The 16,574-nt window shown below is 42.3% G+C and overlaps 1 protein-coding gene across 2 annotated transcripts in view; it reads left to right on the top strand.

Annotated features, from left to right (window-relative positions):
- Ide (insulin degrading enzyme) overlaps positions 1-16,574 on the top strand; it is a 96,760-nt gene that overhangs the window by 42,888 nt on the left and 37,298 nt on the right. For both annotated transcript variants that reach the window (XM_075973916.1, XM_075973915.1), the window contains exons 5-11: positions 735-857; positions 4,854-4,966; positions 5,384-5,546; positions 8,221-8,313; positions 8,685-8,776; positions 10,441-10,521; positions 11,874-11,977. In XM_075973916.1, the coding sequence (XP_075830031.1) occupies positions 735-857; positions 4,854-4,966; positions 5,384-5,546; positions 8,221-8,313; positions 8,685-8,776; positions 10,441-10,521; positions 11,874-11,977 (769 nt within the window). The remainder of the gene's footprint in view (positions 1-734; positions 858-4,853; positions 4,967-5,383; positions 5,547-8,220; positions 8,314-8,684; positions 8,777-10,440; positions 10,522-11,873; positions 11,978-16,574) is intronic.

Here is a 16,574-nt window from a genome sequence, read left to right as displayed (position 1 = left end):
CTTGGTAAATTCCAAAAAGATTCCCCAGTGAGTCCGTTCAATTAATTATAGGAAGCACGGGGAATTGAAAACCAAAGCAAGTGTGAGTGGAAGCCAGTGGGTCTCATTTTATCTAAAAATGGCCATAATGCCTATCCCCTGGAGATTTTAACAAGCTTTTTATTCGTCTGCTGTGTTTGAGACAGTCTTACTGTTTAACCCAGGCTGACCTCAAACTCACTGTGTGATGGAGAAGGGTCATCTGTCTATGTGTTACTTTCATTGGTTAATAAAGAAACTGCCTTGGCTCGGCTGCTGTCCTTCTGCCTCAGCCTTCTAACTGTTAGGATTATAGGCATGTGCCACCATGCCTAGCCTAAAAAGCATAGCTTTCATGTAACATTTGTAGCTCTTATGAAAAATGCTAGTTGAAAATATTATTAGTTAGCCAGGTGTAGCTTTTGACCCCAGAACTCCAAGGCAAAGGCTGGCAAACTTCTGAGTTCAGAGCCAGCTTGGTCTACATATTGAATGAGACCCTGCCTCAAACAAACAAACAAACAAATAAATATATAAATAAAATTAATAATCTATTTTTATCGTATTGCCCTGCCCTGTGTATTTGCTTTATGTTCAAACAAAGTATGTCTTAGTTTCTTTTGTTCATCTTATAGTTTCTTAAGTCTGAGTAATAATGAAACTATAATATTTCCAAATTTTGCCCTTTCTAAGAAATGCTTTTTATCCATTTTTAGGAAACAAATATACTCTAGAGACTCGCCCCAACCAAGAAGGCATCGATGTAAGACAAGAACTCCTGAAATTCCATTCTACGTATTATTCGTCCAATCTGATGGCTATTTGTGTTTTAGGTCGAGGTAAGAACTCTTCAGACCGTTCAGACAATTAGTGAGTGGGTTTTAGTTGTTGTCCATTTTGACTTTTTACAAAGTATTAGCAGGGCTTGAAGTATCGGTATTTATCTGCTCATAGTCTTGAAAATGATCTGCAGATGAGAAATTTACTTAAGCCTGCAGTCTTCCGAGAAGAAGTGGAGACCTGAAGCACATACGAGTTACTGGTGGGCTTTCTGACTACAGTAAGGAAGGCTGAATGGAGGAAGATTTGATCTTACAGTAGTTACAAAGTCTGCATGTTAATGAAACTGCAGAAGACAATAGATAGATGGAAGTATTTGTAAGCAACAAAGGTTTGTTTTTAAGGTGGAAATTAGTGATAATATGTTGTTTCCCTGTTAAACTGTTGTTTTGTTTTTGCCTTGTTTTAAGTAGTGCTGGATTTGGTTGTGGCTGCTGTTCTGTATTGCTAGTGGTAAATGGGACCTTCAGCTGCCCTAGTCTTTCTGAAGGACAGTTTATTTTTGGGATTATTTGAGGCAGGGTCTCACTGTATAGACTAGGTTAGCTTTGAATTTGTGATGATAGTCCTCCTGCTTCTGCCTCTCAAGCGTTGAGATTATAGGTGGGAACCGGGCCCAAAATTAAAAGAGTTATGGTTGGTTTAGATACAAGACAAAATGGATAAAAAGAATGTAAGCCAGGCGGTGGTGGCGCACGCCTTTAATCCCAGCACTCAGGAGGCAGAGACGGGCGGATCTCTGTGAGTTCGAGGCCAGCCTGGTCTACAAGAGCTAGTTCCAGGACAGGAACCAAAAAGCTACGGAGAAACCCTGTCTCGAAAAATCCAAAAAAAAAGTATGAATGTGGTATAGCAGTTAGAACTTACACTCTGTAGAGTTCAATAGCCTGACTTTGAAGACCAAATGTACTGCCTACTTACCCCTGTGGCTGTGAACTAAGTTAGTGAACTTTTCTAAATATCTGACTTTGCATTTGTGAAATGGAGATGGGGGCTGGAGAGATTGTCTTCTCACCTCTGTGTGTATGTACACATGTAAATAAATATAACTTTTAAAAAACTTGATAATGCTGCCTATTAAAGATATATTGGCCAAGAATATTCAGTATTACTGGATATGTAGAACCCAGTCCTGACAAATGGGTATCTAAAAGCTATGTTGTATCTCAGATAAAAATGTATGCTCAGGCTGCAGCCTGGAGCTGATCCTATTCCCACAGGCACTGGCTCTGCAGCTGCCTCTAAAGGTAACTTTAACTAACTCTCTATTGTTCTATTTATAAATAAGACTCAAGATTCAAAGGCTGGGGTGAAAACCCGCTAACTCAGAGAGGGTAGATCACAATTAGCTAACTTTTCTTCCTGGTTGGGGTTTCTGAAAGACCCATACTTCCATTTAGCCAAACCAGAAAAAGCTGCACTACTCCAAACCCTGTAGTAATAGGGGCGACGGCGGGGCTGTGTCCCCAGCACCCCGCCCGCACGGCTAGCTTTACCCGAAATAATTACACTGAAACTGTATTCTTTTTTTTTTTTTTTTTTTTTTTTTGGTTTTTCGAGACAGGGTTTCTCTGTGGTTTTGGAGCCTGTCCTGGAACTAGCTCTTGTAGACCAGGCTGGTCTCGAACTCACAGAGATCCGCCTGCCTCTGCCTCCCAAGTGCTGGGATTAAAGGCGTGCGCCACCACCGCCCGGCGAAACTGTATTCTTTTAAACACTGCTTTGGCCCATTCCTATCTAGCCTCTTCTAGGCTAATTCTCACATATTAATTTAGCCCATTTCTAATCATCTGTGTAGCGGCCCTAGGTGCGCTTACCGGGAAGATTCTAGCCTAAGTCCATCCTGGGTCGGAGCTTCATAGCGTGCGTCTTCCCTGGAGCAGGTAGCATGGCGTCTCTCTTGCGTCTGCTCTGGAGAAGGGAGCTGTAGGGTCTGACCTCACTTCCTCTTCCTCCCGGCATTCTGTTCTGTTTACTCTTCCCACCTATCTCCTAACCAATGAGAGCCAAGCAGCTTCTTTTATTTTAACCAATGACCTTCCTCCATCAAAACCCCACCCTACTACTTCCTGTGTCTGTCTGTCTGTTTCTCCGGATGCCCTCTGAAGTGCTTTCTGTCACCTAGTTGCTAATGCAGCCTCCTGACCCTAGGTTAGTTTTATTTAATTAATGCAAATGCAAATGCAAACTCCAGGTTCACAGTGTGATAGAATATCCCCCAACAACCTAATGGCACTAGCTGAATTAAACTTGAGCTCTGCCCTCAGTGTTTTTGATTTAACAGAAGTGATAGCGTGAGGATCTAAAAAGATCAGATGTTCCATTTTCCTGGTCAGTACACGTCACTTCCAACCTAACTGCTTCTGCATGAGCTCAGTAGAGTTGTGAGTTCTCAGGGAGGCGCCCTCACGTTACAGAGACGTGAGGCAGAAATACCATCTTTTACTGTCTCAATAGATGGGGATAAGAGGAAAACTAGCCATGTGTAAGGGTCTCTGTCACAAAAGAACAAAAATGTTGTTTTCTGTCTTTGCTGTAGCTGTTCTAGCTGTAGCAGCACCAACTGTCCAAACATTTGTCAAATAAGTAATGATCAAATATAGACACCGAAGTTACCAAGCACAGACATCACAAAGTTCCCTGGGCTGTGGGCGCTCTCAGCTTGGTGGGAAAGCCAGACGGTTCAGACGCCTTACCTTTAGAAAGTTACCATTGTGCGCGCTGGAGAGATGGCTCCGTGCTTGATTCTTTGGCAGGGAACCTGAGTTCGGTTCTCAGGATTCACACAGATGGCTCACAGCCATCTATAGGTTCAATTCCAGGGGCTTTTGACACACTCCAGTGACTTCCATAGGCCGCAGGCATGCATGTGGTACACATACATACATGCAGACAAAACACTCATAAAATAAATAAGTGTGTGTGTGTGTGTGTGTGTGTTTTAAACTCCATTGTGGTTTGTGCTTTAAGGGTAGAAACACAGAGAAATTGTAGCGTATTTGGTAGAACCTTGTTTGAAGGACTCCACTGTCATTAGTACTTGAACTTGACAGCCCACTATGCATAAAGATGTCCCCTAACCCTTTTTTTCCTTCAATTCTTAAAGAAGTAAATAACCAGACTGGTTTAGAACTCAAAAAACTCCAAAGTGGGCCTCTAGTTGGGATGACAGGCCATCTGACAGTTCTTTTTTTTTTAATTAATTAATTTATTTATTATGTATGCAATATTCTTTCTGTGTGTGTGCCTGAAGGCCAGAAGAGGGCACCAGACCTCATTATAGATGGTTGTCAGCCACCATGTGGTTGTTGGGAATTGAACTCAGGACCTTTGGAAGAGCAGACAATGCTCTTAACCGCTGAGCCATCTCTCCAGCCCCCATCTGACAGCTCTTGTATCAAATATATTCCGTCTATTCTCCAGGTCACTTGTCATATAACAACTAATCCTTGGTCTGCCTTTTGTCTGGCTACACACATTTTCCTAAATACATCTAAGTAGTTGGTTGTGGAGGTATACACTATTAATCTCAGCACTTAGGAGGCAGAGGCAGGTGGGTCTCTGAATTCCAGGTGAGCCTGGTCTACAAAGTAAGTTTCAAGCCAGCCAGGAGCACAGCTAGTATTCTGCTGTCTTTGATATTTGTTTTACATTTGTTACAAGGATATATATATATATATATATATATATATATATATATATATATATATGGGTAATATATGTGCAAAATAAGGTATTGTGAGGAATGTCTGGATACTTACACCTACACAAAAGTGGCTGTGGGTCAGGCACGGCTCTCAGTGCTGCACAGAGACTTCCGACGTGGTGTAGGTAGTGGGCTCTGACTGCTCATCTTCATCACGCACACAGGGGCTTTTTGTTTTTCCAAGTTTTTCTTTTAAAACTATGAAACATTTCAGAAGTCCTAAGGCCGAAATCCTATCTGTGCTTCAAGTTCTGATTGGTAAATTCTGCTTTTTCTCTGCTTCTTGTAGAATCTTTAGATGACCTGACTGACCTGGTGGTGAAGTTATTTTCTGAAGTGGAGAACAAAAATGTCCCTTTGCCTGAATTTCCCGAGCACCCTTTCCAAGAAGAACATCTTAGAGTACGTGCACATAATTCTGTTCTTTTCCCTTTGTGAATGTAATTGTCACGGCAATCAAATCAATTTTATGTGTGTTAGGAATGTGTATTAATAAACAACACACCAGCATGTTTTGATCTTTGCATGCCTAGAGCAGTTTGGGTAGCTGTGACCTTGGCAGGCTATTAAACTGTCAGTGCCAGCAGGCACGTATCCAGAGCTGCCTCAGGATCTAGGACACCACGCTTAGCCCATATAATAAAATCGCACTGAAAGAGAACCCGATTCATTTTATTTCTTTGTGGTCACTTCTTCGCAGTCTGGCAGGTAATTAACCAAAACCAGTACTTTTCATTATCAGTAAGTATTTCACGCTGTAAACGTCATATGAGGCAAACATTTTGTAATTTGTCTTTTGTCTTTTTTTTTCCTCCCCAGCAACTTTATAAAATAGTACCTATTAAGGATATTAGGAATCTTTATGTAACATTTCCCATCCCAGACCTTCAGCAGTACTACAAATCTAATCCCGGTCATTATCTTGGTCATCTAATTGGGCATGAAGGTCCCGGGAGCCTGTTGTCAGAACTAAAGTCAAAGGGTAAGTGTTTTTGGGCAGCACCCCGAATGTAGTACCCCCATCTTTTACTCAGTCCCTCATTGTCACCTAGGAAGGAAGAATTTTAGATGACACTTTGCGATCTTGAGTGAAGCAGTCATTGTTAGTGTTTCTACCTTTTGTCTGGGGCTCCTTCCACAAACCTGTACACCATCGAGATCAGTGAAGGCGAGCTATTTCAAAAGTTATGATCATGTGTGTTGGAATTGGACCCAGACCTTTGTACCTTAGGCAAATGGTCTGCCCCTGGGCCATATACTCAACTGTGCTGTACAGAAGGATTAAGATGTTAGCTCGGCTGAGTGCTGTGGCATATCCCTGTGATCCAGCCTGTCAGGAGGCCTAGGCAGGAAGATTACCAGTTCAAGACCAGCTTGGGCCACTGGTTCAGACCAGTCTGTCAAATCAAAAAAGAAAGGCCTGTGATGGATTTCCCCCCCCCAACCATATCTGTACCAATTGTTTTTTAATTGTTTGTTTGTTTTTGTTTTTTGTCTCTGTGTAGCCCTGGCTGTCCTGGAACTCACTCTGTAGATCATGCTGACCTTAAACTTATAGAAATCTACCTGCCTCTGCCTCTCTAGTGCTGGGATTAAAGGCACTTGAAAGGCAGAGGCTAGCCACATTGCTTATTTACCTACTTCAATCCATTAGATCAGAAAGTTGTGGGACGTAGAATGGAGATTCTTTCCAAAGCCCATTCAGGACTTACTGTGTGCTACTGTATACATTTAAGCACATGTCTATTTCCTGTTGGGGGTTGATTTGCTTTCTGGGCTAATTCTTTTCCTGTAGGATCCATTTTAATTTCTTCAACTATATAGTATGGCTATTACTTGGATGCAGTAGTGATGTACACCTAAATTCCAGCAAGTCCAAGGCCAGCCTAAGCTAGTTCCAGTCTAGCCCAAACTACATAGCTAATCTTTGTTTCAGGGCTGGTGAGATGGCTTGCTGCCAAGGTTGACCATGTAAGTTCAGTCTCTAAGACTTACTTAGGGTAGAAGTAGGAAACTGATTCTCTTAGGCCGTCCTTTGATTTCCACAGCATATTGAGGTACAAATGGTACCCCCCCACACATACACATGTGTGTGTGCTCAAAGAGAGAAAAATAATATGCAATTAAAAAATTGGGGGCAGGGGAGATGGCTCAGTGGTTAAAGCTCTTGCCATACAAGCATAAGGACTGGGGTTCAGATTCCCCAGAGCCCACATGTCAGCTTAAAATTCCAGTTTCAGAAGACAGTCAGGGGCCCCCAGAACAAACTGGCTAGGGAGACTACTAGGTTTGATTATAGTACAGTACCTCGATGAATAAGGCAGAAGAGTGACTTAGGATGCTAGCACTTTGACCTTGGTCCCCTACATATACATGCACCCACATATATGTGCCCGTACACATGTAAGCATGCATTAGCACACATGAAAGTAGAAAAAGAAAAAACTAATGATGGAAAAAGCAACAACACTCCTGTCTATCCTTTCCCACGGCCCAGTGAAATTGTTCAGCCAGTAAAGATGCTGCTGTCTATCAAACCTGATGACCTAAAGTCACATCCTGGAACCCACATGGTGGAATGAGAGAATCAGCTTACAAAAGTTGTCCTCTGATCTCTGCCTGCATACTGTGGCACATGCATGTTCCTACATATACACAGAATTAAATTCTTTTAATGCTGGGGCTGGACAGATGACTTAGAGTGGTGGGTCTCATCTGTGGGTCTTGACCCTCTGAGAGCTGAATGACCCTTTCCTAGGGGTCGCCTAAGACCATCAAAAAACCACAGATATCTATATTACGATTCACAGCAGTAGCAAGATTACAGTTAGGAAGCAGCAATGAAGATAGTTATATGGCTAGGAATCATCACAACATGCAGGATTGCAAAGGGTTGCAGGCAGCGTTAGGAAGGTTGAGCACTTACGTCTTTATCAGAGATCCAGAGCTCTGATTCTGGCACTCCTCAGACAGCTCATAGGCGCCCATAACTTCAGCTCACTCACACACGTATGCATATGCACACACGTAATTAATATTTTAAAAATGTTAAATAGAAAAATAGGGATTCTGTGTGTGCATATGTAGTGTTCAGGATTGAAACCAAGGTTTCATATATGTAAAGGAAGCACTCTACCACTGAGCTATATCCCTAGCTCTAGTATGAGCATTTTAGAATCCCTTATAAGGAAGCCAGGCTTGGCATCATGTGCCATCATGGGAGGTGCTTGCCGCACAAGGCAGATGACCTGCGCCTGATCCCTTTGTCCCACGTAGAGCTGAAGCAGAGACCTGCCTCTACAAGGTTGTCTTCTGAGCTTCACCTGTGTTCTGGCACGTGTGTACCATGCACACATACTCCATGCACACATGATAACAAATACAGTTGGTTTTTTTGTTTTGTTTTGTTTTGTTTTTGTCCGGTTGGTGGTGGTGCACGCCTTTAATCCCAGCACTCAGGAGGCAGAGGCAGGCAGATCTCTGTGAGTTCGAGGCCATCTTGGTGTACAAGAGCTAGTTCCGGACTGACTCCATAGCTACCGAGAAACCCTGTCTTGAAAAACCAAAAATAGATACTACTACTAATAATAAATACAGTTTTTTAAGAAGAAAAGCCACACATTTAGTTTTGTTGTCTTTTTCTTGGACTATTGCAGGCTGGGTAAATACCCTGGTTGGTGGACAAAAGGAAGGCGCCCGGGGTTTTATGTTTTTCATCATCAATGTAGACTTAACTGAAGAAGGGTTGTGTAAGTATTAGTTGGATTTATTTTGTAATTCCTCATGCCATAGGTTTGTTTTATGTTGAAAAGTCATTAACACTTTAGTTCATACACTTTCTCCATTGTATTTTTCATGTGTAACTTGGCCTCTGTTTGTGATAATCCTTACCCCTTAATAATTGATTTTGTGTTTTATTGGCAAAGTGTGTACTTGTCTATTCTGTAACATATCTGTGAGTCCAGAGGGCTGTGTGGGGGATATCTGAACCAGACTCAGGGAGGTGAGGACTCCATTTTCTGAACGGGACCACCTCCACTTGCCTGACTTCCCTTAGGAGTGATCCATGCTTGAAGGATTCAAGGACTGAATGGTTTTTAAGTGTGCCCCTTTTTTCCAGTACATGTTGAAGATATAATTTTGCACATGTTTCAATACATTCAGAAGCTACGTGCAGAAGGACCTCAAGAATGGGTTTTCCAAGAGTGCAAGGTACTTTTGTTTCACCAAAATTTTTCTTAAGGAATCTATTTTTCAAAAACAAATATATGTGAACTAATTTAACTTTAAGGCCCAGTTAAACTTCGTTTTCCCCTAAAGTCTAAATGTTGCAATGCATAGTTGTATTAGTTCAGGCTTAGAAGTGGCAGACTGGTTTGTTAGTTGGGGTACTATTTAGTCCCTGGAGGAGAGCTGGCCCTTCCCAGGGTTTGCGCTGCTTTCTGCCCGAAGCTGCACAGAGTCTGTTGTTCTTAGATCTGGTGATGAAGCTCTACAGTGAACGCTATGAGAAACAATAAGTTGTTTCATGGATAATATTATGTTCTTCAAAGTGATTTTATTAGCTGTGTAGAAAAGCTTCCATTTCCCTCCCATCCCCCTTTTTGAGACAGGCTCTCACTATGTAAACCAGGCTGGCTTCGAACCCACAGAACACTCTACCTATGCCTCTTCCTCCCGAGTGCTGGGATTAAAGGTGTGCATCACCATATCTGGCTTTTTTTGTTTTTAATATATAGAACATAAAGTATTTGTCTTTCAATTTTATTTATTATTTTATTTTTATTTATTATTATTTTTTCTTTCTCTCTTTCTCTCTCTCTTTCTTTCTTTCTTTCTTTCTTTCTTTCTTTCTTTCTTTCTTTCTTTCTTTCTTTTTCTTTGGTTTCTTTTGAGACAAGGTTTCTCTGTAGCTTTGGTGCCTGTCCTGGAACTAGCTCTTGTACACCAGGCTGGCCTCGAACTCACAGAGATCTGACTGCCTCTGCCTCCCGAGTGCTGGGTCTAAAGGCATGTGCCACCACTGCCCGGCTTATTATTATTTTTCTGAGAGGGGGTTTCTCTGCATAGCCCTGGCTGTCCGGGAACTTACTCTACAGGTCAGGCTGGCCTTGAACTCAGAGATCTAAGAGGCAGGGACTAAACGTGTGTGCCACCACCGCCCAGCCGTCTTTCAAATTTCCAATGTCTTTTAAAAAAGGGGATTAAGAAAATACTTTATATATAAAGACCTCTCAAAATTCTGACACAAATTTTGGATTGGGTAACTTTTTCCCTCTAGTGCTGGGGATCAAACGCTATACTTCATGCGTGTTAGGCAAACACCCTTGCCCTGAGCTATATCTCCAGCCTGAAAAATATCCTATTAAACATCATAAAAATTTATAATTATTGCTTGTGGAAATTATGACAATAATTTCTAATGTATAGATTTTCTTTGAACAAGTCTCCAAATCATCATCTGTGAGATTTTTGGATTTCACAGATTGTACACAGTTCTTTGATACCTTGACCAATCGTTTTTAGCGATTTAGGCAGTTGAACCTTTTTTTGTTTTGTTTGTTTGTTTTTTAATGCTGTGCCATTTAGGCCAGCCTTGACTCTGATCCTCCTGCTTCTGCTTCCTAACCTGTGCAGTCATGCCTAGGGCTGGCTCCTCTCGGGTTACTTCATTTAGAATTATTTACTTATTTTTCTTTTAAGCCTGTGTTGATAAATTTTAAGGTTTTTTTTCATGTCTTAATACATTCCTAAATCAAGAACTGCCAGTTGTTCGTAAGTGTAATGAGGATAAAATTATAGTTCAAATAAAGCATTAAAAATGCATTTCTGACTAATAATTGGCTTATGTCTAATTGGTTAACTTTCTGTTTTAGGACTTGAATGCTGTTGCTTTTAGGTTTAAAGATAAAGAGAGACCTCGAGGCTATACATCCAAGATTGCAGGAAAATTGCATGTAAGTTGATTTTCCTGTTCACAGTGGTGTGTAGGATCTTTAGACTCCTGTATGTGTTACTACAGTACTACACAGATGATACAGTTGGGACTCATAAAAACAGACATTTTAGCTCTGGGCAACCCTTGATGATATGTTTAGAATATTACTGCTCCTTATCCTAAAAATCACCCTCTGTGGTATTTTCATTACATGGGCGTTTCTCATTTTTTTTGTTTGTTTTGTTTTGTTTTTGTTTTGTTTTGTTTTCCCAGTCCCACAGCCTCTGTCAAGTGCTCCCTCTGCGAACATTTTTTATCGTCAACTTTCCCCATTTCCCTTGTTCCTGCTTTAGTCTGAGCTACTGTCATTTCTTACTGTGCTGCTCGCATGGCCTCTTAGCTCCATTTTTCACTTTGTTCTCCATGATAGTTTACTTTTCTAGCTTCAATGACTTTTTTTTTAAGGCATGCATCTTAAACATTATTTGTTATGTGGTGTTGGGGTCAAACTCAAGGCTGTATGCCTCCTTCCCCACAGTGGGTTTTGAAAACTCAATTCAAAACTTGCTCTGTAGACTTGGCTGGCCTCAAACTCACAGAGATCCATCTGCCTCTCCTTCTTGAGTACTGGGATTAAAGATGTAAGCCATCACCACCCAGCCAGAAATTACTTTTACTAAAACAATGACAAAACCATCTATAATAGTTTTGTATACAAGCCAAAATATAATCCATTTCTTTCTATAATTTTATAAATGTTTATTTGATTTCATTCATAGAAATTTGAGAGAAAATTGTTTATAAAAATATGTGTACTATATATTAAAAATCCTGTAGGTGTCTTTCATTTTCAATTTTTCTATATTAGCAAATATCAATTTTTAAACAGAACTATTGTATTTTTCCTCAAAAAAAAATAGAGAGCCAGGTGTGGTGGCTCATGCTTGTAGGAGGCTGAGGTAAGATGTTGGGTTCTAGGCTAGCCTGGGCTACAGAGTAAGATCTTACTTTTCCACCCCATCAAAAAACAATGATTTGTTACCTCAGTAATATAAGTATAAAGATTGCCAGTGTACTTGGCAGAACCATCACATCGTGAGACTTAAGGATGTGACAGGTTGGGCCAGGGGTGTCCGAGGAACGGTCTGCTGTGTTTGCACAAGACCCTAGTGTAGTCTCCAGCACTGTAGAATATAGGATGTGGTAGGCAACAGAGTAACGCTTAGGGCCACAGAGTGATTGTCAATGGAATAAAACAAACTGAAGGGAAGGGATGTATAAAATAATAAACTTAGTTTTTAGAAATCTGCCTACTTTACTAATCTCTGAGATAACCTTACTTCTAACTGTTTCTACCTTCCCTTTCCACAGTATTATCCCCTGAATGGAGTGCTCACAGCTGAATATCTGCTGGAAGAGTTTAGACCCGACTTGATAGACATGGTTCTTGATAAGCTCAGACCAGAGAATGTCCGGTGAGTCACCTGCAGATTGTGCTATCACACACTAAACTTTTCCCATATTTAGAATCTCAGAACTCACAATTGTGATTAAAACGCTTTTATTTCTATTTATTTTTGAGACAGGCTCTCATTATGTAGCCCTGGGTGGCCTGGAGCTCACTATGTAAACCAGGTTGGCCTCAAACTCAGAGACATGCCTGGCTGTTTTCAGAGTGCTGTGACTAGTGGTGTGCATCCCCAAGCCTTTGAACGTCTTCAGTCTTTACAAGACTGTTACGATGGTGCTCCCCCATGAGTCCAGTGCTTGGGATGCAAGCATTTGAGGCCAGTCCAGTTACTTAGTGAGTTTGAGGCCAGTTTGTGTTACATAAAAGCTTGTCTCAAAATACAATATAAAATTGACTGCAAAAGTAGAGAATAGTCTAATAAACCAACACTAACCCACCTCTCTTTATTCACCCTCTCTGCAAGTCCAGTGATAAAAATGACATAAAAGAAAGAAAAAAACCAAATTCAAACTCGGTTTAACATCTCATACCAGATGAATGGAAGGTTTTTCCGCTCCCATAGGTGGGGCGTGCAACAGTAGCAGACACACACAGGTGTTCCTCCAGGTGGGGTGTGCAACAGTGGTGCGCACACGCAGGTGTCCCACCAGGTGGGGTGTGCAACAGTGGTGCGCACACGCAGGTGTCCCACCAGGAGGGGCGTGCAACAGTGGTGCACACACGCAGGTGTCCCACCAGGAGGGAGTGCAACAGTAGCAGACACACGCAGGTGTCCCACCAGGAGGGTGTGCAACAGTGGTGCACACACGCAGGTGTCCCACCAGGAGGGGAGTGCAACAGTGGTGCACACACGCAGGTGTCCCACCAGGAGGGGAGTGCAACAGTGGTGCACACACGCAGGTGTCCCACCAGGAGGGGAGTGCAACAGTGGTGCACACACACAGGTGTCCCACCAGGAGGGGAGTGCAACAGTGGTGCACACACGCAGGTGTCCCACCAGGAGGGGAGTGCAACAGTGGTGCGCACACGCAGGTGTCCCACCAGGAGGGGAGTGCAACAGTGGTGCGCACACGCAGGTGTCCCACCAGGAGGGGAGTGCAACAGTGGTGTGCACACGCAGGTGTCCCACCAGGAGGGGAGTGCAACAGTAGCGCACACACGCAGGTGTCCCACCAGGAGGGAGTGCAACAGTGGTGCACACACACAGGTGTCCCACCAGGAGGGGAGTGCAACAGTGGTGCACACACGCAGGTGTCCCACCAGGAGGGGAGTGCAACAGTGGTGCACACACGCAGGTGTCCCACCAGGAGGGGTGTGCAACAGTGGTGTGCACACACAGGTGTCCCACCAGGAGGGGCGTGCAACAGTGGTGCACACACGCAGGTGTCCTCTCACCAGCACACCTCTGACATTGTCCATCTGGAGCTAGATTTAGTTGAGTGTTTTATTTAGTGATGAAATGGAGAAAGTACAGATTATTATCAAGCTTTGTTAAAGGATTAATACAATGCCTTAGTTTTTAATTTAAAAAACTCATTAAGAGTCAAAGTTTAGAAATCTTTCCGAATGGAAATAAGCTATGTGACCATACAGAAATTAAATCTGTTTCATATAGCCAATCACAGCAAATTACAGTATGTCTTGTGTTCAGTTTTTTGTTTGTTTTTGAGATTTATTTTGATTTGTACGTGTCTTTTGTGTGGTGTGTGCCACATGTATGTGGGTGCCCTTAGAAGTCAGAGGGCATTGGATCCCCTAGAACTGGAGTTACAGGCACTTGTGAGTTCTGGGAACTGAATTTGGGTCTTCTGGAAGAGCTGCAAGTGCTCTTAGCTTCTGGCTATCTCTCCAGCCCGTTTTGTTTTTTGAAAGAGGAGGTCTCACTTTATAGCCCTGACTGCTTCAAAACTACATAGGTTCTTCTACCTCTGCCTCCTAGAAACTGGAATTGCGGGAGTGCATAACTACACCAGTCTTTGTTTTTTTTAAGACAAACTCCCATAGTCCAAGGTGGATAAACCTGAACTCCTAAGCCTCCTTTCTTCGACTCCTAGGTGTGAGATTACAGGTGAACACCTCCACACCTGACTCCCAGTCAGTTTTATTGCCATAGTTGTTGTCTAATCCTTAAGTACTCAATATCTGATTATAATATGGAAAATCTTACTCAAAAACTGGTTGTTAATGGAAGCTAACATCTGTGGGCTATCACTCCCCTCTGACAGCATTGCCTTCAGTGTAAAATAATTTACTTAAATACTGAAGAATGGCAAAGTCCAGAACTTTCCTTTTTTTTCAGCGAATAATAAAGTTGACAGTTGATCCTGAAGTAAACAGTCGCTCGTTCCTAGACGGGATGTGACAGAGTCCACATGGTTCATATGCTGTCGAGTGAGGCGGCACAAGTGCAGGCTGGAGTTGGTCTCCTGGACACATTACTGCGTATAGCAACTGAGAAAATGAGGAGGTTAAAATAGTTACAAAACAACAAAGCCAGCTGCGTAGTGGTGGCGCAGGACTTTAATCCCACAGGCAGGCAGATCCACAGGGCAAGTTCCAAGACAACCAGGGCAGCACAGAGAAACTCTGGAAAACAAAAAACCAAAAAACCAACCAAACAATTAAACCAGTAAAATACTTAGGAGTTTAACCAAAAGTAAACAAAACCTCTCCAAAACATCTGGGTGTGGTGGCAAGTTTGAGGTCAGCCTGTCCAAACAAACAAACAAAACAAGCAAACAAAAAGAATATACAGGACCCCCATGTGTATCAGCAAGCAAACAGACTTGCCATGGTAGCCTGGTGGCCTGGGTTTGATCCCAAGGTGGAAGAAAAAACTGCCTCCCCAAAGTTGTTCTCTGATCATGCACAAGGTAGCATGTGTACCCACACACATACCCTTGAAAACCTGTGATTTAAATAGCATTTGCTTGTCAGTACCAACGCTTTTAGATGTGAACGTGCTGGAGTCGGTGTTTTACTTTTGATTACATTGCATGTTTCTAAATTTGATATCTCTTGCAATTAGACTTTAAGACTCCTTTTCCTGTTACCGTTGCTTTTTGAAGGAAAGTGTTTTTCCTGTGGAGGCTTAGACTCTGTGATTGCTCTCATCATAACTGCGGCAGGTCACTCAGGAAGTGCAGAACAGCTGGGATAATCTAGTCAGCTGCCAGGCGAGAAACTATTTTACTCAAAGGTATAATTACTTTTTAAATCCCAGTGAGAGAAATCTAACATTGCAACCAGGAAAGGAATTCCTCAAAACGTGAGAGGTTGTTGGCTGCACCGTACCAGTCTGTAGCTTACGTGTATCACTTAGGTATTTACTGTCCTAGCTCTAAGTTCCTCTGATAATGGAACTCATTAAGTATTAAGGCAGAGACATTTCTTTTTAGCATTGTTACTGTTTGCTGGTCCATGGGCATTACCTGTTTCTACTCTCCTTTATGCCTTCGATGTGTTTATCATATTCCATCTCAATGCAGCAGGAGTATCTTTGCTGTGTGCCTAGCTCAAATCATAAATGATTCTATTAATTTGGGAGTTGTTATTCATGATGAATCTACTTGGGTCCCGTCTTCTGATCACTTTCAGAGTCTTAACCATTGGCTGTAGAATTCTGTCAGTAGTCTGCTTAAGTCACAGGCTTATGGTGTTCAGGGTCTATTCCCTTTTTTAAAAACACAGGTATTTGCCCATCTCTAGTGTTCTGTCTCTTTTCATATCCTTCAACCTTTCCAAAAGAAGATGAGCCGATGACTCTGTTAATTAGCGTTTGTTACTTCCTCGCGTGTCATGAAACATGCACACTTGTGCGTGAAGCTGTGACTTTATCTGACCCACTTGGATCACCTGTCCTGAGCATCAGTGTTTTGTTTTGTTTGTTTGTTTGTTTGTTTTGAATTTGGTTCACTGGCACAATGTAAAAATCCATGGTGTTTCCAAAGATAATTTAGTAAGACAGGCATTGTCTCCTTTAACATGAGATTAGCACAATTTGCTTTAGGCCATGTGTTCTCTTAGAAGTTTCCTTTAGGCCGGGCGATGGTGGCGCATGCCTTTAATCCCAGCACTCGGGAGGCAGAGGCAGGCGGATCTCTGTGAGTTCGAGACCAGCCTGGTCTACAAGAGCTAGTTCCAGGACAGGCTCCAAAACCACAGAGAAACCCTGTCTCGAAAAACCAAAAAAAAAAAAAAGTTTCCTTTAGGTAGTAGGAACTGTGCTTATCTTCAGAATTCAAGCTAGAGGGTTCAAGAAAAGCTGACTAAATATTCCTCAAGCTTTTAGCTTCATTTTTATTCTTCCTTTCTTAGTTTAAGTAATTCCTTCTTAGTTTCAGAAACACATATAGTGGCTGGAGTGAGAACTCTGGTTAATAAGATGCACAACACACAGACAGATGTGTGCACATGGACACACAACACACAAACAGGTGTGCACATGGACACACTCACACCTGTGCGTGCTCGCACACACACAGACAGATGTGTTCACATGGACACATACACCTGTGCATGCTCACACACACAATACACAAACAGATGTGTGCACATGGACACACTCACCTGTGTGTGCTCACACACACACACAGACAGAT

This window comes from Microtus pennsylvanicus, chromosome 5 (genome assembly GCF_037038515.1).
Source record: "Microtus pennsylvanicus isolate mMicPen1 chromosome 5, mMicPen1.hap1, whole genome shotgun sequence".
In the NCBI taxonomy this organism is placed as follows: Eukaryota; Metazoa; Chordata; class Mammalia; order Rodentia; family Cricetidae; genus Microtus; species Microtus pennsylvanicus.
The sequence above is the reverse complement of the archived record's forward strand: the minus strand, read 5'-3'. Positions and strand labels throughout refer to the sequence as shown.